General features: G+C 41.0%; 1 protein-coding gene across 1 annotated transcript in view; it reads left to right on the forward strand.

The window, feature by feature from the left end:
- The first annotated feature begins 3810 nt into the window (after positions 1-3810).
- Positions 3811-22667, forward strand: part of LOC115390949 (neuronal acetylcholine receptor subunit alpha-7-like) — a 59385-nt gene continuing 40528 nt past the window's right edge. The window contains exon 1 of the mRNA XM_030095009.1: positions 3811-4100. Within this exon, the coding sequence (XP_029950869.1) occupies positions 4031-4100 (70 nt within the window). The 5' untranslated portion in view covers positions 3811-4030. The remainder of the gene's footprint in view (positions 4101-22667) is intronic.

Genomic DNA, 22667 nt, shown 5'->3' on the forward strand with positions numbered 1-22667 from the left:
GTGATAGATGGTGAGTGCAAGAGAAGCGCCGCGGGCGCTCGTAATGGTTTGCGGACATCACTGTATCTGATGCTCGCAGGCAGAGCCTGGAGAGGAAGCAGAGAGGGAGAGAAAAGGTTCAGCGGGGACGGAGTGGATGTGGCAGATGGGGAGTGGGCAACGCTGACAAAACCGGAGCAAGTGTGAGTAAGAGGAAGACTCAAGGTGTGAGAGACCAACACAATGCACAAAAGGTTGGGGCGGCATTAATGAGGGCCTGTTTACGTCGCAATGATTTCAATCGAACATGCAAAAGTTTGCTAATGGATGAGGAAGTGAACCATGACTGCATAACACCAGCTATCAGACTAATGAGGCCAGCGCAGGTTTCCTGACACACACGTGATCCTACAGTAGCTCTCCGAGTCGCGCTGGTGCTAGGTGTGCTGCCTGCGTGCCCCGGAGTTAACGTTTCCTCCTGCAGACTTGCAAAAACAATGAAGCTCATGCAAATGTCTTATCGGAGGTAATTGTGTGACGCAAGATGCTTTGACAACCGACCACACGCACCGCAGTTCACCTGCTTGGACGGCTGCCGTGCTGATTAATGACACACTCAGCCAGGCGTGTTAACATACAACTGTGTTCATTTAACTTCAATCACCTGCAGCACTGCTGCAGAAACAGGCTCTTCAGTCAGAGATGATACGAAATATTAGATCAAACGGGCCCAGTGATAACATGTTTATGGGTTTTAAATACAAATAGTGACAACTAGTGTGCAATTTACAACAAAATTTAAAAGTGGAATGAAGAAGAAAAAGTTCCATACTTTTATCATTGTATTTTTAACTGAGAATCAAACGGAAATCTCCTTAATACTTAGATAAACGACATAAGTCCAGTATTAAATCTTCTTCAAGTCTTCTAATAAAACCTTCCTTGGTGTTGTTTTGCGGATTGTAACATCAGGATAAGTGTGAAAGAAGACATTCTGGTAATTTATTAACTTATCTAACCAAGATTTTGTTCAAATAAACCACCTCTAGGGGTCTTGTGGGTCAAATGTGGATAGCATGGAGGTGCCAAGCACTTTTTTGTGTTTGCAGAATGATGTGAAACGTCAAACCCACGCACGCCATCTTAATCTGCACCAGTGTGGAAGTCAATAAAATCCACACAAAGAAGCTGGTTCTAAGTATACAGCCTACTACTGCTCATCCTACAAATGCATATTCCTCATAAATGTGAGGCCGTTTAACACAGGGGTGCCAAACATAAGGCTTGTGGCCTAAAACCAGCCGCCCGCCAAACCAGGCAAATGGTAAAAATTTCAAAGAAAACAGATTTTTGAACAAAGTTCTTAACAGTAGTGGACACAACACCCAAAGCTAAGAAACTAGAATTAGCCTCAGAGCTGTGTTGTCAGGGTTCTTATAAACATGCATAATGCAGCAGCTATCGGAGACGTTTATTGAACATTTCATTGTATTTTGCACCTGAAGGTTTCATAAAAATGGGATTTAAGATGTTGAGATTGTAGCCGCATTTTGTTTTCACAAAAATACCAACATTTTCATCATGTATAGTCTGTAGCAAAACAAAGAAAAGCTTTAAAGTTTAAATTCAAAGGTTATTATGGCACTCTTTGCTTGGTCCAACACATTAAAGATGAAACTGTGCTGTATGCGGCCTCTGAATTTAAAGTATTTGACAGTACTGATTTAACAGAGGCTCTTCAACAATATAATATTTACTCTACGAAACATCTTCAAAAAAGGCTGATTTTTGCAGTTAAGTTGTATTTCAAACACTTCCTGTTCCACAAACCATCCCAGAGAGAAACACGCAGTCTTTCACCTGTGTTGAGAAGCTTTGTGCTGCTGCTGCAGTGACCTGCATGAACTCGGATGGAGCTCCATAATTTGGCAGTACTGACGTGAAATGACTCAGAGAAGCTCGTGCGTGGGTTTTATTACAGCTTAAGGATTTATCTCATAAAGAGAGACGCTTGTTTACCTCACCTGTTGCCAGCTGTGTGTTTTAGACGACGTCCCCTTTTTTAAGACCCGTGATAAATTGTATGCTCCCCAATTTGTTGTTAAAAAAAAAAAAAAAACCTGCTGTTAAAATGATCGTGTTGCTTTGGGCTGATAGAGGGAGAAGCAGAGAAATATTTCATCTGGACTGCAAAGGAAGCACAGAAGCATTGTTTCCTGTATCTCTGCTCTGCACACTCCACCGACAAAGAAGCCCAGTATGCATTATAAATGTCATACCAGACATCCCGTTTTAAAACAACCCTGAAATATCAGCCTGGACCCAAACATGTTAGGATTAATCCATGTTTATTCCTGTGTACCATGATAATCAATATCTGTGCGACCTTGACAGAGTGAACTTGGGTATCTTTCAAAGTGTGTAAACTGGAAGTCAAGATGGTTTAGAATGAACTCCAACCATCTTCTGATACACTGATACACTCAAGTTCCATTTACACGACTTTTTCAGGTGAAAATGAAAAAATTATGTTGCGTTTTGTGGGTCCATTTACACGGTGTTCTTTGCTGTGTGCGACTGTGCGTAGTTTCATTACTAAAAGAAACAGTACTCTCTAGTGGCCCAACATCGTTTTCAGTGTGGAAACGGACAAATGTGACACTTTTCTGAAGCGAAAAGGCAAAATTAATGTATTGTCAGATTCCACATTAATCTGGAACCAGCAGTGCCAACCACTACACCCCCACGTCTGCCCACATAAAGTGTCCTGTTTTATTTCAAAACTCTGCCTCCATCCAAAACTTAACAAATTTGCCCCAGGAGGGAAAGTGAGGGAATGCTGCATGGAAGTGGAAGTTGACTTTCAGTGCAGACGAAGGACAAAGTTTAAAGGAAAGAAACTGAAAGAAACTGAAAAAAAGAAAGGGATGAACACTTTCTTTCTCAACTCAGAAATGAATTGAATTAGTTTTTGTTTGTTTTCAAGCAAGTCTTTGTGACCATTTTCTGATTGATCCAAGAAACACTTTGAACTGTACAAATGTCTTTCTTTCCTTCTAACGAAAAATGAACAGCTTAAGTCAAAAAGGTACATAGAATTCACTCTAAGTATTGATTAACGTCAGACTTGTTAAGGAAATTTCCGGAGCGAGTCTCCCGCTGAATGCTAAAACATTTGATTGTAAGTGGCTGCTGAGATCCATAAACACTGAACATCATTATTAATGGTGTACCAGTTTTATTTTTGCCACACTTCTACATTCAGTCGTCATACATTTATGTTTTCGTACTATAGTTTATTTAACATTAAATTTCATTACATTCAGTAACAAATAGGAATATTTAAACAGGGTGTCACAGTGGATAGCACTTGTTTAAGCTTCCTGCTTGGGTTGGCTTTGAGGTTGTTTAGTGACTTTAAACCATCCATAAATCTGAGGTAGTGTGGTTTCCTGTCTTTATCCAGAGCCTTCGCCCACAGATAACTGACACTGCTTCGGTTTCCCTTAACTCTGACCTGGATAAAGCGGTTTACAGGACAGATGGACATAAATGAACACATAAACAAGCTTTTTTTTTCCGAGAAGTTTGACAGAGAAAGTGGGCGGGACTAGTCGCCTACTGCTGCAAATGTGCGCGTCATGTTGGGATTACGCACCGCGCGTCAGTCACCATCCCCAGACAGACCAGCTGAGGATGATCCAGGAATGACCGGAGGGGACGTTTGTTGGAGAAGTTGACGGTGTCGCGCAGCGGCAGCAGCGGACAGGTGGCTGTCATCCTCACGGCGCGACGGGAAACGCGCGTGTTTGTGATCTAAAGAACATCCAAGTGAGCGCAGAGAGAGGCGACGGGAGCCGCATCCGGAGTGACTCCTGAGGTGACAGACGGCCTGAACGCGGGGAGACAGATAATAAGACATCCCTGTACGTGCGTGCGGGCGTGCGTGTGTCTCCTCCATCCTCCTCTCAGAGAGCAGCAGCAGTAGCAGTGTGTCCCAAACTTTGACATCTCCGGCGGGCTGCAGCTGGAGTTGTGCTCCGCCGCGGACATGGAGCCTCGGAAGCGCTCCGGATGTGTTTTGGTCGGAGTTTACCTGTGGGCGACATTGTGCTGTCAAGGTGAGTAAAGATTAAGATGAGGAAGACGAGAGCTAATGTTAATACACACTTTGGTTTAGTTCGTTTGGTTGTGGCACTGTTTCTATTTAGGAATAACCTCTCCACCCGCTGCGGAAATGCGCTCAAATGAGTTATCTCTGGGAATAAAACTGGAGCGAAATGATCTGTACATGCTCGATTCGTGCATGCAGATTGGAATTTATGTGTGCGTAATGATGCCTTTATGTCTAATGACATTTGTGAGGGGATTCTTGAACCGGTGCGTGCAGACCTGCATGTGCGTAACGATCTGTTTAACTGGATTTGTTCGTGCGTAAAATAGTTTAATATTTAATCACTGAGACCTGAAAACGCATTTGTTCTCAACTCCACTTGTCATTTTTAAAACCTAATGGACTCATAAAGGGATATCCACTATTTCTGAAATTCAAGTGTGACAAATAGAGCTGAAAAATTCGAATTCATCCGTTAGATGAATCTAAATGCAGAAATACTTGTGGTCGGTTAACCAGATGGTGCTGTTTTAGTTTTTTATTCTTTATTTTTCAAGTGGACCTTGCTTCTATCTTGTCATAATCAAGGGTTTCCTTTGCCTTCCACAGAGACTGTGGTCACTGTTGCATGATTGTCTTCTATGCAGTGTCCTCTACAGCTTTAATATCACTAATGGCCACTGCTGTAGAGCTCAAAGGTTTCAAACAGAACGAGACCAGGATTAAACCTGGGTTGACAAAGGGAAGCCTGTAAGAGACCAGAGGTCTGCAACCTTTATGCCATTGTTCACCAGGTAAATTTGTCTGGGAGTCACAAAACCTGTTTAACCTTCACCATACAACATATTACGTCTAAAATCAGCCCTTTGAAGTTCAGTATACTAAAGAAAATGAATCTTAGGTTAAAGTTTCATAACTACTGGTCAGAATGGTTGACATTTATTGCATCTTTAGCTGTTTTTTTCCATTTTACTCTTAAGCTATTTTAGTGGATTCTGCAGTATGAATTGACATTTTTCTTTTTTTCTTTTTTTTTACTCATATAGCACATTTTAGAGCTAGATTAATGTAGGACTTTTTAACTGATTCAGTTTTTAAGCCATTTTAATGATTTCAGTTTTTTTAGGTAATCATACTCTTTTTTTACTCATTTTGTTTTATCTATTTATCTTTATCCAGCTGTTTAAAGTGTTTTTTAGTTTATTTAGGCTTTCAACACAACTTTTGTGTTACTTCTTTCCCTCATAATTAAATACACCAGCGTTGTGAATGAAACACACCAAGCCATTCATCAATTTGAATGTCACTTTTATCACCATGTACTGGAAGGTGAAAGTCCATCTGAAGGGGGGTCCGCTGCCGATACACAATGGAAATAGAATAAAAGTGTTTATTTGCATTTGATTCTGTGAAAGCTGCAGGGAGCCGCTGCAGCGGGGCTGAAGAGCCACATGTGGCTGTAGAGCTGCAGGTCGCAGACCCCCTGCTCCTGACTGAGGTCCAACTATCATTGTTGTTACACACAAATGATTATTACAGCAGTTGAACGGTAAAATTCTCCTCTAAAGACTGGGAGGCCCCCCTGAGGTTGGTGGGAACAATGACATTTACCAGTTTCAGCGTACACATGCATGTTATTCATGTATGAACTGTATTCCAGACACGCACGTGCCAATCTGCTTATCTGCGTAAGCACTGACAGACATGATGCAGAGAGAACATGTTTTGTGATGCACACAATCTTTCATACAAACAGTCACACAGCAACTGAATTCCTTCTATATTAGTACAAATGCAAAGGTTGAATCCCTTAAGACCGGAACAGCTGTTTAAATCGCTGCAATGCAAAGTTTTCCCGCCTGAGGTGGACGAGGATCTGACCGCGCGCGTCAGTTATCCTCCTTTAATAGACTGACAACATCTGGCTCTTGATAAGGAGGCCGTCCTGATGCTTGAAGTCCACGGGGCCGCTCATCCCTCCGGTGTAATCTGCAGCTAAAGGATTGTTAAATGCGTGACAGCAGACATGAGTCAAAGGACCTTCAAAAGAGGTTAAATCTCTGCGGTATGTTCGAATCCCTCAGTATATTCACTGAGATATAGGGAGTTTTATCACATGTACTGTACATTTTGTTGCTAAAACAGGCTGATTTTGCTTCATTTGAGTAGAGGAGTAGTTAAAGAATGGAACATATGAAAAAAACATGGCAGTTTTTTTATGAATGAATTTCCAGCATAAAGATTTATATGAAGATTTAAGGGGAAATCCAAAGCTCAGCACACAAATGGGAGCATGTTTTTATCTGTTTCACCATGTAGTTGTAATCCAACACGTTTGATTTAGGGCCTGTTTACATGGCACAGATTTCAAGGTAAAAAGCAAAACTCTCATTGTGTTTTGTGTGTCCCTTTACACGACAATGAGTGGCTGTTTCAAAAAAATCTGGAATATTAAACATCTCACTTTTTTTTGTTTGTCACATAATGTGTTATTCGTGAATTTGAAGCCTTCACTGTGAATCTACAATGTAAAAAGTCATGAAAATAATTAAAACGTGACTTTTGAGCACATTATCAATGCAGGTGAGCTGCAGTCATCAGGACACTGGTGCAAAACAACATTCCGGATGTCTTCTGAAACTCAATTTTGTGACGTGCTTTTGATGTGCTGGTTAAAATCTAACAGCTTTCCAGTTTCTTCCAGACTGTTCAGTCTTACAGTTAATGTTTTCACTTCTAGATGGTGTGCTGCGTCACTCACTCAGTAAAAGATCACAACAGAGACAATGGACAGTAACATAACATTCATCACCGGGCCAAAAATACACTCACAAATAATTACTAGTAAATGGATAAAAGGAGACTGTGGCAAGCATATGAACCACCATACTTCTAAAAATAAAATAACATTAAAAGTCTTGAGATAAAGGAATGAGCTCACTATAATTATTACTGTATTTTGCTGACTTGTTTGTGTCATCTGTCATCTGTTTGTAAAGCATGTGTCCTCATTTGCAGATTCTCTCCACAGGTTGTACAGGATAGACCAGAGAAAAACACCTTAAACGAGCTCCACTGTTATTATAACCTCATTCTCAGCTCATAAACACTCGTGTTTTGCATATTATGGAGCACGAGAGGTGCTTTTTTTTTTTTCAATAAACATCAGAATGCAGACGCCCCACTGCTAAATAATTTCAAGAAACATTTATGGGACACAGGAAACAAGTTGAATCTTTTTTTATTGAAATAGAAGCATCCGTTAATCTTCAGGAAAATTGTCTGGAGAGCAGTCTTTTGGATTAGCTCATATTTCTTTATTTCTGCAGTGTTTCACAAAGCTTTGGCAGCATCTTTTACATTTCGGTCCAATTCAAGCTGCAGTGAAATTAAAAGGAGCTCATTCACTGATTCTCCTCTTTTGGGCTGTAATTGTGCCCAGCTCCTGCTCCTCTTAGGATCCATCCAATTAGCTCACTTGATATCAAACGAGTTGCTTAATTCAAGCTCAACACAAGGTCATCTGAATTTGTGACAAAGTGTTCAGCCGTTGCTGCAAGAAAGATGTGCAACAAAATCTTTTCTCACTCCAAATGAAGATATAGAACAGTGAATTTTCATCTGCAGCTCTGCTTCAGTAGTGGAAGAAAGATTGAAATCTTTCCTGTTGCTGGGAGTGACTTAACTCTGCACGTTCGAGTTATGAGAGAATTCAGTTTATATGCAGAGTTACTCAAAGTGAGGGTTTCTGTCTTCTGATTGTATGCAAATAAAATCTTTTCATCACTGCAGCTGATTGGGAAACAACCTGAACAATGATAGAAGGTCAAAAGAAGATTACTCTGTGATTATAAATGCAGACAAACTGCAGTGATTTGCTCCGTTGAAGGATCGTTTCAGCCATTTTATTTTAAGAAGGTTCGGTCATGTAGTCGGGGGCATTTTTGCTTCCTCAGTGAGACGTTGTCTGGTTCAGTTCCAGGTTCAGGTCTCTCTCTGTGAAGAGTTTACATCTTCTCCCTGTGGATATATGGGGGTTTTTACCCTGTGATAGACTCACACTCTGCCTTTTCTCCTGTGTCGGTTGACCAGCTCTACACACTTCTTATCGAGATTATTTGGTTCAGTAGCTGCTCAGAGCAACAAGACAAACTACATCATATTAGCTAAGAATACATTCTTCAGGAACTCAGAATGTTTTAAAGACACAAAAGAATAATAATGATAATAAAGAGCAGGTAAGAAAACAGTGGATTCCAACATTTTTCCATTCTTCTCCACTAGATTTCCTCCATGAAAGGTCGAGGACTCATGTCCCGTGTCTGCTGTTAATCAGTGATTGTCAAATAAATAAATAAAAAAAAAAAGAATGAATGAATAAATAAATAAATAAATAAATAAATAAATAAATAAATAAAAATCCATATATTCATACTTTTGAAGAGTAGAGGGTAATGTTGTAATGTGTGTTGACAACCTGCAATGTCACACCGTAGAAAACCCATAAAGTTTTTTTCATTATGCTAATCGAGCAGAGTGAAAAGAGCATAACATAGGAATTTTAACATGTTGTGGAAAAATGAGGATACATTTGAAATAGTAAAAACCAAAGTGACTACATGAATAACAACACGTTTGTGTTTTCGCATGAAAACATGACTGAGACTGAAGTTAATGAAGTGGAGGAGCTAATTTCTCTTTACATCCCACTTTACACCTCATTTTGTTTGTTCTTAAATTGACTTATTTTTGTTTTGACAAGCTGCTATGTTCAACTATCTCCAGTTGAAACCAAGTCCAATTTTAATTAAGGACATAAAAAGGGGCAGGGCTCGTCATTGAGGACTGGCGGAGGGTTTTGAAGCTGGACCTGCCAAGATCGACTGTTTCAGATTGTAGAAAGTGTCCTTTTCTGGTTGTTTTTACAAATGAGAAGAGTTTCTCATAACCTCAGGATGGATGAAGTCTCAGGCCTCGTGCAAAGCTATCGTTGAGTTTTGGGAGTCTGTTTACATGATGACGGCGGTCGGAGCCACTGAAAATGTGACTTTTTGAGAACGGCCCACAAGATGAAACTTCATGAAAATACTCCGACATCTTTTCATTGGAAATGAGGAAAAATGCAACTTCTGGACATGCTCGGACTCCGTCTGCATGTAGACAGCGGAAACGCTGCTACTGGTCCTGCAAACAGCAACCATCTTCTGCACATGCTCAGTAGAGTCAAGATTCCCAGTCCAGATTGTTCTGGAATTGATAGTTTTAGAGTCGACAGTCACCGTAATAACAATCCAACTTGGTGGTCTGCATGCAAATGTCCATTTTCTCCTATTAATGTTTAGAGTGTGTAGTTCTCTGCATATGTGTGTGTGTTTTCGTTACAAAAACAAACAGCACCCACTGTAACCCATCATGCAAATTATACAATTTTCTTGCTACGTTAACACACGGTTTTCAAGAGGGTTAGATTGGTGTGTAAACGCAAAACTATTCTGAAATGAAAATGCGAAATTAAAACATTTTCACTTGAAACATCTTGGAAACGGGGCTTCACGCCTCTCAGGTCAAGTTGAGTAAGGGAGGTCAGATCTTTTAATGAATATGTTTTCCAGTTTGTCAAAATTTATTTCACCGCCACTTGGTTAAAAAGTTAAGTTTTTGTGTCTCAAGCGTAACTGTTCTGCCTGTTTACAGCAATAAATAAAATAACCTCACATCAGTCCACCAGCGTGCTAACAGGAAGAAAACACTCAATGGGAAAACTTGCAGAATGTGTCTGTCCTTCAATAAACATGCGTGTGTGTGTGTGTGTGTGTGTTTGTGTGTGTGTGTGTGTGTGTGTGTGTGTGTGAGTGTGTGTGTCAGTGAAATGACCTTGCTCGATAACGATGGTTGACCTTGTTCAGATTCAGTCCTCGCTGTCTTCTGTCTCAGATTCTGGATATGTATCGACCTTTTACAGGAATTCACGATCAGGCTGCTTTAATGCGATTCGATTTTGAAGTTGGCCAAGTCTCCCGCCTGTTCAGACTGCTCGAAGCTAATCAATATTTAATCTGTCTTTGCGGTTGCTCCGTCCTCTCAGGTGTTGTCCTGATAACTGTACCTATGTTGAATGGTTTCTAATTTCAGCTTTTCCCCCCCAATCTTATCGGTATCTTTAGGTTTTATCAGCTTAGAGCAAAAACCGTAATTACACATTATTTAAATGACTCGGGAGAAAAACACAAAGTAATGTCATGAAGTGGAAGAATACATGAAAAACTGAGGTACCGAAACATCCATCAAACTGAAACTAATTGTTTATTATTCAACATGTGAATGTAGCTGTGATGGGAGCCTTTAAGGAAAAGTGAGTTAATCACTTTACAGTTCATCAAACATTAGTTTTAAACCTTCAAAACAAGCTTTCACTGTCCTTCAGTTTTGATTGTACCCCCTCACACTCACACACATTTCCACAACTACTCTACTCTGGCTGTTGGAGGCATTAAAGTTTAACTGTCCTCAGTCACTCTTTGGCCTACTGTCCTCACACGTCCCATTTATCACCGCAGGCCTCAAGCTGTTGGGGTTTCCCCGTCTGCTCGTCCAACTCAAGATGGTGTACATTAAAACCAAAAAAGCCCACATTAGGGATTTGGCTCAGAGGACCAATGGTTTTCCTCTCTGCTCTCCAACACTGTAAAGTAAATCTCCTCTAAATGAACTCCAATGACAGTTTGAATGTTTAATTTTTGTCATTTCCCTTTAGAAATGGAAGGCTTAATTTAAAAGTCTGGAGCACGGACATCAGACATGATTTACTTTTACAGTTCCACCAGATCCACCCCAGTTCTCGGATGCAGAAGCGCAGAACCGTTACAGTGAAGACATCTTTTTCTGAGCTGCTTCTCGGTGGAACAGTTTTCTGATTGCACTAGTTCTATCTCTGCCTCTCAAAAGAAAGCTAGTTTTGATTAAAATCAGCTTGTAGCATATTGTCCACCTTCCACTGATTGGAAAGAGGTGTTGTTTCTGTGTTGATGATGTTTCGTTAAAGAGTTATTGATGTTGGAATGTGAATTCATCAATCAATCAATCAATCAATTTATTTTTGTATAGCCCAGTATCACAACAACAGCTGCCTCAGAGGGCTTCAAGATGTTACATTGGTCGGTAAAAGTAAAAACAGTGAATAAGCATAATGGTAATATGTCAATATTTACAGTAACGAGACAGAACGAAGCAACCACCGCCTTCGACCCTCACATCCGGCAAGAATAAACTCCAAAAACCCAGTGGGAAAAGAAGAAATCTTGGGGAGAACCACAGTATGGAGGGATCCCTCTCCCAGGGACGGACAGCTTTGGCAACAGCTAGCATGAGACAATAAGAAGTAAAGCCTAGGACAAAGTTGAGGACAGTCCGTTGGACGGTCCAGCACAAGAACCACGGATCCCAGCAGTAGAACCGAAGCCAGTCCACGGGCAGGACTTCATTCATTCATTCATTCATTCATTCTCTGTACCAGTACCACATATCCCGTTCAGGGTCGCTTTATCGGTGAATTGTATTCAGAAAAGTATCTTGTTTAAATGAAAAAAAAAACATTTAAAAATGTCATCATAACGGGATCCCGCTCAGAAAAATACTGTAGCAGTTCTGTGCTTCCGTACTTAAATTCATAAGAATCACAATATTAACCCGATGCTGGTGCACCACGGACGTAGCTCACCCAGGAACATGTCGGAGTGGCTGTCCAGCACAGTCTCTCCCCAGCGTTTGTCTTCTTGGGCCGGCCAGGCCTGAACAGAGGAGTTGCAGTTGGGCAATTTGAACACTGGTCAGCCGCCAAGCCAGAGCTGAAGCCATTTATAAAATATGTGCTATGATACTGTTGTGTGTCTGTGTGTGTCTGTGTGAGTGTGTGCTTTTGTTTCCAGAACATCAGCTTCTCTGTCTAGGTCATGATGATATTTGATGATACATTTTGTGACTTTGCCCAGATTAACGTGTGCTCTTGCTTATAATAACAATTCCTTTATAGGCTTGTTGTTTTGCGAGCTCGGAGAAGCTTGGAGGAAGTCCATGTTTTTCCTTCCAAAGCTGCTCAATTATCCTTGACTACAATATTAGTCCTCATCATAACCATTACCATCATCTCCTTCACGGTGTAAAAACATCACATCAAACTGCATCATGGGAAAATGTTAGATTTACTGTTTTAAGCTGACCTCTTCAAAGCTTTCAAAACTTGAAAGAAAAGTATTAAAAATTCTTCATTCCTCTTTCTCATAAATTGGAGGAGTGGGTGAATGAATAGATCTATTGATCGATGGAGGATTTTCTGTGAAAGCAAAATGAAAACACCAGATCTTGCAAAACAATACCAAAAATATCGTATCATATCAGTCCTGCCACAGGCCAGTGAGATCCACACATTTGCTTCATTGGTGACAAGAATGAAAACAAGACAGCAGAAAGCACGTCAGTAAAACTGAGTTTGACGGCAACACGTACGTCCAAGGGTGAGCGCCTCATAAACTAAATTGCCTTCACGTCTCCTGCTGCACATCTTGGCAATAAAAAGAAACGCTTTGTATTTTCACTACAACACAACTGACTTCAGCGATGGAGGGCCGTGGCTCTGAAATAGAAATAGAAGAGGTCAGTATTGTAATCAAATAGATATATGGGCCATCATTTGACGTTGATAGATGCCTGCAGGCCACGTTAAGATTGCTTTGTTGTGCTGAATGCTTCTTACAGTCTGAGTATGGGTTTATTAATGAAAAATGACTGGATGCAAGAAGAAGCACAAATGGAAATTTTGTGTTTACCGAGGCAGAAATGTACGATAGTGATGGCGAAGACGCTTTTCAGTTGATTTCTTTGATTTACTGCCCACATAACAGGAATATTTTCCATACCTTCACTGCGCTGTTTTCAATTATTCTTTTTTAAATTTATTAGCAAATATTGAATCCTGCCTTTGGCTAACAATATTTATGTGATTTCTCACTTTCATTATCACATTCCTGGTTTATAAATCTGATTAGAGCTTTAGATTGTTACTTATCATCGCAACTTTGTAATATTTTAAGTGGAATATCATTATTGCTTCAACTGGGATTTGAACCCGTGTCCTCCGTACTTAAGAGGACAACCTAATCCAAAGCACTGCTAGAGAGTTTTTTGATACAACTAAATCAATCAATTTTATTTTTCTGATCATGTTACAATAGAGACAAATAAATCTTTATCCTCGCATTGGGATGTTTCTGATTGTACTGACAGTGTTATGGCGTTCAGCATCACCGTAGCTCTTTTGGATTTTAGACTAATTCTTTGGTTTGCGGCCTGTAATCCTGATGAAAGCTTTTCTGTCTTGCTCGGACATCCTGCCAGTCTCCTGGATCAATGACAAATCAGTGAGCACTGAATAATGCAGGTAAAAATATTAGTAATTGTTTGTCTTGTACAAACGGTTCAGCATTTTCATCACGTATACTCTTCGCCATAACTAAGAATAACTTTAAACTTTAAATTTAAAGGTTATTAATGGCACTACTCTACCAGTCTGACACACTTGAGATGAAATTGGGCAGAACTGAAATGTGTTTGACATTCAGGTGTAAAGTAATGCAGCCAGATACACGACAGACTTAGCTCTGGTGTACAAATATATGAAGCACCCATCAAGTAAAAACATTTAAAAATAATATAAAAAACACTTTTAAAATGTGAAATCCTCTCAAAGTAGCACCAGTCACTTATCCTAATGAGTATAAAGTGTATAAAAAGGAACAGAGCCGGTTAAAGAATTCTTTTACAGTAATCAGGAAGGAGCTGTGAAGGACCAGACGTCGGAGGAGCCGCCGTCCTCCTCCTGTAAACTTCTATTTACTGGCCAGTGTACTCAGCCCACAGTGTGACCTGGCTTGTTAAAGAAGGTCACGAGGGTTTTAAAGAGAACTGGATTACTGTCTCGGTCTGTTGTGCCGCACTGAGGACAAATAACTGCTGCGGTGTGGAAAATATAAGATAAAGTCACTGTGTCGGAATCTCCGCCTCCTTCTGCTGCTGCAGTCTGTCAGGCTGTGGCAACAGAAGAGCATGGTTAAAGCTTCTATTTATTGGATATATTTTAGAAATGACCATAACATATTGTGATTAATCGTGGCATTTATAGACTTTAAATTAAAGACCGGCTTAATTTCCTTCCACTTTTGAACCTGAATCCTTTCAAAATGAAGCTGAAGCTTAATAAAATAATACCTTTCTCACCGATATATAACTCACACGTTGTGAAGCGCCAGACCAGTCACATCATCAGAAACAGGGTTGTTCTTTGATTTTAGTCTTTTATGGTTTCTGACTGAGGCTCAAACTTAAAAGGACTTAAGGCAAGATTTGTGAAAAACTACACATGCATTTCCAGTTTATTCAATGCTAATGGGTCGTGAAGCATTAAAAACCTAAACTAACAGGCCAATCCGCGTATCTGTCTGTTGCCTTATACAGGCTGTGTGCCAAATAATTTGTTGCTGTTCGGGGTCCGAATTTCCCGCGCAATCGTGGGGATGTGACGTAAATTGACGCTGTATGCGCGCTGCCGAACAGGAAGAACATGGCCGCCGTGGACACGGACTCAAACACTGCTGGGATCAGGGGCGGGCAGTGTTGCCAACTTGGTGACTTTCTCGCTAAATCTGGCGACTTTCCAAAGCCTCTTGGCGACTTTTTTTTTTTTTGTCAAAAGCGACTAGCGACAAATTTAGTGACTTTTTCTGATGCTCTGGAGACGTGACAGGACGTCTCCGCTGTCCTCAGCAAGCAGCGGGTGCTGCTGTGAGCCCCTCCCCCGTCCCAAAGCACTCACAGGCGGCCAGTCTCACGCAGCGCTCCCTGCTGCAGTCAGAGCAGAGAGGAGACCCACACCACTCCGTCCACATTGCAAATGAATCGCGCGTGCGCAAATACGCCGCTGGTCACTCGCTGACAAACCAAGAATCAACAGAAGAAAGTTCATCTGTAGTTCTATTTGTAGTTTCATTTGTCCGCTCTCCCGATATATTATATATTTGCTCCCGGTCTGTGAATCGAAGCACGAGCGCACCCCCCCCATACAATCGGATAACTGCATCCACTCAAAGCCCACAAAAAAAACACCACGAAGAAAAAAAAAGGACTTTATCAGCGTTATCTCGTGAGTCAAAAAAAAAAAAAAAAAGACAGAAGCCGGGCAGGCACCCGAATAAATATTGGATATGCGTTTGATTCACGGAGGGAACTTCAGCTGCATTTGGGAGTGAAAACGGATGCTGACAAAAATCACATAATATGCACTGTGGTCTTGCAGTAAACCGCGACGTAGTAAAAGGCATGAGCATCCCTGGTGCAGCGCTGTGAAGCCGGACATTCTGTAAAATGTTTGTGCGCGCTCCCGTGCTGCCTTGGCTGGTGGCTGCAGTTACCCGCAGCACCTATTGCGGCAGCACTGAGGTAAATTTTGTAAAGTTGCCTTAAGTCCCTTTAAAAGAACTTCTTATTTACATTAGAACGCAAAGCACAGCTTCAGACTGTATGTTCCCAGTAAAGCTGATTTAAAGCAAAGGTCCTGTTCACAAGTGAAAATGCAAAACTTTGTATTTTGAGTGTCTGTTTACACGACCAATAAGGTCAGAGACACTGAAAACAACTTTTTGAACATTCTCCTGGCGCAGACTGTCCCAAACAGCTTGTTTCTTCTCCTGCTTTTTCCTTACTCAGATACTGGAAAGATGTCTTTGCCTTTTTGTTTGGATGTGAACCTTTTGAAATGGTGAAAGTCTTTGAGATGGAGAAGAAACAGCACACAGACACATGAAGAACATGCAAACGGCTCCAAGCCTGAATGTGACTGGACTATTTTTAGTAGTTTTATCTCCCTGATTTTCTTTGACTTCTTCCGACAATCCAAACACATGCTCGTTAGATGACTTTAGTTGAGCAGAGATGGCGTGTTTCTCTTTGTTAGCACTGTGATGGACTGATCACACGTCTCAGGTCTTCCTGGCCTCGTCCCCTGATGTTGGCTCCAGCCTCCACTGGGTCACGGTCATTAAAAGTTTTCAAACAGTCAGTCCAGCACCGCTAAGTAAATCCCAGCTCATGTGAAGCTCATGTCTCAGCTGCTGCGGCTGCTTTTAGCTCTCCACAGGTGAACATACTCCTCCTTTCTGTCTCCACATGGTTGAAGGTCGCTTAATGAGGTCAGCCTTTGGAGGCCTGTGGTCTGAGGCGACGCTGCCTTGTCAGCTCACCGCTCATCTGTCTGGTGGATGGGACCACCTGGGACTCCTCTTCCCCTTGTTTATGTCGGCGTGCCTCCCCTGTTAGACCCCGATAACAGGCAGCTGTCTTTATGAGGTGGACTTGGCGGTCTAACAGCTGGTCCCTGACCAGACGACCCAGATTTCTACACATGACGGACACATCTCCAGTCAGTCCATCTCCAAGTGGTTGATGTCAGTCAGAGGGCAAATAGTTGGAGTGAAGTTCCAGTCTGACACCTGATCCCACAGCGTCAGTCCGAGTTACACCACGTTTACCCCACAATGGTTTCAGGTGAAAACATAAAACTTCCCTCACGCTTTGGGAGTCTATGTACACAACAGTGGTGATTGTTTTGTGGTTTCACTCACAAAAAAACAACCAACAGCGCCAACTTGTGGCCCAACATGCTATCTACATTGTTTTCAGTGTTTCTGTTGTTCTGGATCACGACTCTAATCTGGAACCTTCATTCTGTCCTTCTGTTATTTGATGTGTTTGTTGATGATGTTTCACGTTATGCCTAATGGGACTCAGTCACTCAATCACTGTGACGAAAAAAAAACACAACACTATACTGTATATATAAAATCCAATTGATTCATTTGATTTTTGTACCCTTGAGGTATAAAGTAAGGGAATTATTTTGCTTCTCTTTGAAAAATAATTCATTGATTACTGAGAAAGTATCTGTTAAGTCTTCCTGCTCCCCTTCAGCTTGGCCCGTCCTCATAAAGTGTTTTATTGAAGTGTTGCTGTGACAGCTGAGCTGTCGGCTCCGTGTGAGTCAGTCTGAATTTAATCATCATGTCCAGCTGAAATTACATCCATTAGAGAAAGAAAGACGGCCTTTGACGTTAGTGCTCGACGAGCTAATGACAACAACACGACGACAACAAAACGGCTGAGGCGTCCTTCCATCTCGTTGCTGACCTGACAGAGAAATACTGCCGTGCTGAAATGAGACGACGGCTTCTCTCACTGCTTGTCACTGATGACGGGAGCGGCGTCTCGAGGGGGATCGCCATCACTGACCGGCCTGCCGGTCGCTCTGTGGATGAGACATTGAGTTTGGTTCAGGCTTTTCAAGGACACAGATAAATTGCACTTTGATTGCTGGAAAACAATGATGTAAGTGCCTTAAAGGTCTGCAGGCAAACTGGTAGCCTCAAATCTTCTTTCAGATGAACACTGGAGCTAAAATGATATTGTGATTAATTATGGCTTGATTGTGATTAATCTTTGTAATATAGAAAACAGACACTACCCTTTCTTATTATTAAACTGACAGAAAACGGGTCCCAATGTTCGACTGAAGTGGAAATCTCAATCATCTATGGCTGCTCTTTCCTTCCAGTTTGTGTGAGGATTTCAGTAATATTTACCAGATTTGAACTTTCCATCTGGCATCGGCACCTGCAAAACCCTGGCTGCAAGAATTTAAGGAGCTCCACTGTGACTGGGGCTCAATAAATCAATACAGGATGGCTCCAAAATGCCAAGTTAAAGTTTTCCTCATTCTGCAGTAAAATCCTGAACCAATGATATGTGGTGACAGAAATAATGTTAAGTTGAATAAGTTTGTTTTTCCAGTCAATGCTGAGTCAGCTTGTTTTAAGCATCATGATAACAGTGAGTGTGTTCATTTATTTAGAAGGATTTACCTGCACACAGCTGCAAAATGAGCGAGGGATCCTCGTGGAGGCATTGCTGACTGAAAGCATCACACGCAGCTCACTGTAATAATAAATACGGAGCTTTTAAGAAGTCCCTCGAGTGCGGCCATGACTGCTGTCTAATACCACAGACGCACACAGACACGGAGCCCGAAGAAGCTTTCAAATAAATAATCTCCGCTCACCAACAGCAGAGTGGATGCATGAATGCACTGCAGTGTGTTCACAGACGAGGTTCTTCCACATGGCTCACCCTCCCTTCCTGGAGAACGAGGACGAACACCGAGAGCCTGCAAGATAACAAACTGTTCTGTTCTGCCTCTACTCGTATCTTTACAGGCAGGAGGTGAAGAATATAGAGGGGGGGGAAAGTTCGATGGAGTCAAGAGAACTGCCAATATATTCTAAGTAAATGTGGAGCTCGTGTTTCAGATTTGATTGTTTCTTCTCTTGCACATCAGAAGGTGTGTGTGTGTGTGTGTATGTGTGTGTGTGTTGTCACTCACTTACAGCTGTGTGTATCTTGCAGTGATCTCTGAGTTCTTCTCTTTTTTTTTTTCACTTGTTTTCTCTTGGCTCGCTTCACTCCATCGACTTTCAGCACTTCAGCTGGCTGCCACTCTTCAGCCATTATGCAGATTTCGCCGTCACGCTCAGATTTAGGGGCGCCGCGTACGACACTCGCCGCCACCGTCACACACAAACACAGCCCGCCGTCTTTGTTTATTCTCGGCTCATTAACTAATTAGTCATCTGCTCAGTCAGTGTGGGTGCTCCCGCGTCCGGGCTGTCACTCGGTAATTGGTGGAATATGTTGAGACAATCTAATTTGGACGGGGGTCGCCGGGGAGACCTTTTCACTTCTGACTGAAATGAGACGCTGAGGAATGGCTGAATCCAGAAGCTTTGGAGGAGAAAGTCCTTCCCCAGGGTTCTGACGGATGGGGGGGTTTCTAAATATTCTGACAGGATTGTTTTTTTTGTTGTTGTTGTTTCGGAAAACACAGGTGAAAGAGATCCATGTTCAGGCTCTTTTCCTTTTCAAGGACACCAATTTGTAGCTCTCTCAATTTTGATGATCTCTCATTAGGCCAGATTTACTGAAGCCCATTTTAACCAGCAAGGCTTTCAGGTGAAAATGCATCATTCTAATGCTTTTGTTTTGAAAACAATGTCGATTTACAAAAGAAATACAAAAAACGTTGTAGCGAGCATGCCGGGCCACGAGTTGACGCTGTTGATTGTTTTTGTAATGACGCATATACAGACCGAGCGCCAACCTCTGCTGGTAAAACGTGAAGATAATTCGGAAGTGCAGAAAAGCTGTAATACTGGGGAAATTCCAGCAGGAGGCGATGATGTTGGTTTCAGAAAGAGCCCGGGTCTCATTAGAACCCATTCAAAAATGGCAATTTTCAGAGTGCAAATAAACATATAAAGCGCCCAGTTTCAGAACATGTTTTGGTCTCTATCAATAATTTCTACAACCGTATCAGCTTTACCAGAGTCTGATTTTCACATAAATCATCTGTTGATTTTATTTTATGAGTTAAAGCTTTGCATAAATCACCCTATCACAGCGCCTCCTCTGTCCATGTAATGCGGTCACATGACAGGCTGGCCCAATCACATTTACATTCAGTTTCAAATGTTCAATCTGGTGACGTCCTGCTCGACAAAACAGGATATCAGAATGATGTGGGTGACGTCAAGCAGGTTTCGTCTATCTTTATAAACAGTCAATGACACACACACACACACACACACACACACACACACACACACACACACACACACAGGTTGGGTATGGCTATTCTTGTGGGGACCTTCCATTGACTCCCATTCATATCTAACCCCTTACCCTAACCCTAACCCTAACCCAGACCACAGCAATGCCTAACCCTAAAGAAATGTTTTTGCACGTTTACTTTTTTCAGTAACAACAACATGGCCAAGAAAACACTGTTTCCCCTCATGGGGACCCAAAAAATGTCCCCACAAATGACATTGTGCCTGGTTTTCCTATGGTTGTGGGGACATTTTGCCCCCACAACCATAGGAAAACCGGACCACACACACACACACACACACACACACACACACACACACACACACACACACACACACCACACACACACACACACACACACACACACACACACACACACACACTTCTACACTTTATCCCTGTGACAGTGTTGCTTTGAAGTTAATGTAGTTTGCCATCTTTTATGGCAGCATCTCCAATACTGCAACTTATTTTCCCTTGTTTTTGAAATAAAAAAGAAATACCAATCAACCTTTGTAAAAATGTAAGTACGTAATCTTATCTGTCCATTTTCTACACCGAAACACTTAAAAAGCTGTTGTATTTCCAGAGTTCTGGTTTGAAGCTCTTGGATAAAAAGTCTTTAAGTACAACCTGCAACTGCTACAGCTGTTTTTATTTCCTTGTAGCTTCTTTCCTAGATTTTATCTTTACATTTTGAAATCGAATACATTTTACTGTCTTGTATTTGTTTATCTTCCCTGCTGTGACAGAGAGTCCCTCAGACAGATCTTCTTGGGATCACATTATACAGTGACAGCAGAGATGGAGAAAGAGGAATAATGCTGGCAGTGTGTTTTCCACGAGAAGATACAGTGTGTTACCTTCACATCTGACTGCACTCGCTTTTTCTCTGACGTGCTGAGTGATTCAGCCTCTGTTAGATGGACGCATAAACCTCCTCATGAAGGCTAATGAATTCAGGAGAGAACAAATGGGGGAAGAAAAAAACACACCATCAACAGAGTGGAAGATCACACAGTTAAAGGTGTGTGTGTTACATTCATTATGTTCAACTCAGGATCAGATGATCTGTCTCGAATGATTTAATGAGTAGACATTATGTGTGTTGGGATATTCTGGATGTTTCTGGATGTTTCAGTTTTAAACACCTAAATTCCTGGATTTTCCCCATTTGAAGTCTTTATAACTGCATTGCTAACATCTTAACAGGTTAATACATTTTAATTGTTGAAGCATCCATGCAAACTTTACTAAGATTGAGGATTATTTGAATACATTTATAGATTTAATTTGATAACCTTATCCAAGAGCTGGTTATTCCAAGAGAAAGGTAATAATTTTCATATAAAGGGTTATGAGTTACATAACAACAACAGAATCAACAAGAAGAACCAATATTTTATTAACTATTGGCCAATGTCTTTACTCGCTTGAAAAAATATTTGTTCAAAAAGTTATTAAATGCATAGAAAAGATGAAGCTACTAAGTGAGAATACGTACAGCTTTGGAGCAAACAGATCTACAGCTCCCGCACAAATGGAAACAATGTAAGATATTACAACTGCAATTGAAAATAAGAAACACACATTAGGCATTTTTATTGATTCAAAAAAGGCAGTACTATTGGTTATTCTATTTTCATTTCAAAATTGCAAATGCGTGGAGTGAGACAAGTCGCCTTGAACTGGTAAAGCAGCTATTTGGATAATAGACAACAGTATGTTCAGTATGATTTTCTATTTAGTTTAGTAATGGATGACAAATTGACATGTTGTTATAGACTGGATTAAAACAAAGATGTCATAGAGTACAGAGTTGAAGATGCATGGAAATATTGTTCAGTTAGAAAAAAAAATATTTAGAGAGTGATGGCTATTATATAAATTATAAATTGTTTAAGAAAGGAGCAGGTATCATGAGATTATCTTACTCCTGCTCTTTTTCAGTCATGGTGGTCCACTAAGATGTGCTTTTGTTCTCTTTCTGTTTTCTGTTTTAATCTGAGGCTGCGCACAGCCACGTGCGAAAGAAAAGAAAAAAAAGAAAAAAGAAAAGAGTAACGGTGATCAGTTACTGACGGGTTCATTATGTGCTCATTACTTTCAGCATATTGTGAACTCATCGGGCTTCCCTGAGGGACTCCGTGTTGCATGAACCATGTTTTAAATAATTACAATTACTGAAGCTGATTAGATATCATGCTTTAATCTGAGGAGGAGGACTCTGCAGGTGCTGAGTCAAAAAACAAACAGCAAGGCGTGAATCTCTGATTTCGTCTTGGGTTGTTTCGAGATCACTCTTCAAGTCACATGAAAATACAATATTAGCTCATTTATTTTTTTTTTTACACAACGTATGTCTGACGCTCTCTCCAGCAGCAGAAATCAAGCACTTTGTCGATTGTGTAGTTTTTCTTTAATTTTTGTATTTTTGACTTCTGCCGCATGACCACTGCAGGTCTGAAATAATCACAGCTGTCAAATGATTGAAAAGTTTAAACTTTTTCTGAATAAATCACAATCAATCTCACATTTCTCTGTATTTAAAACTCTTTCATTTTGGAGATTTGGAGATGTTGAATGCATGGTGCATGCAAAAAAATAATTTATTGTTGTTTATTGCTGTGCGCATAATGAACATTTTACTATAATTGTGCAATATGTTGTGCAGCCTAAATTCGGTGATATTTTTCCCACCTGTTTCTCCTCACCTTTCTTGTGACTCATTAAGCTTCGGAGGTACAGTGGATTCAGGGAAATGCTGAGTTACTTCAGAATGATCGAGGTGCTCCTAAACAAGAGTTTGATG

Source organism: Salarias fasciatus, chromosome 6 (assembly GCF_902148845.1).
Source record: "Salarias fasciatus chromosome 6, fSalaFa1.1, whole genome shotgun sequence".
Lineage (NCBI taxonomy): Eukaryota > Metazoa > Chordata > Actinopteri > Blenniiformes > Blenniidae > Salarias > Salarias fasciatus.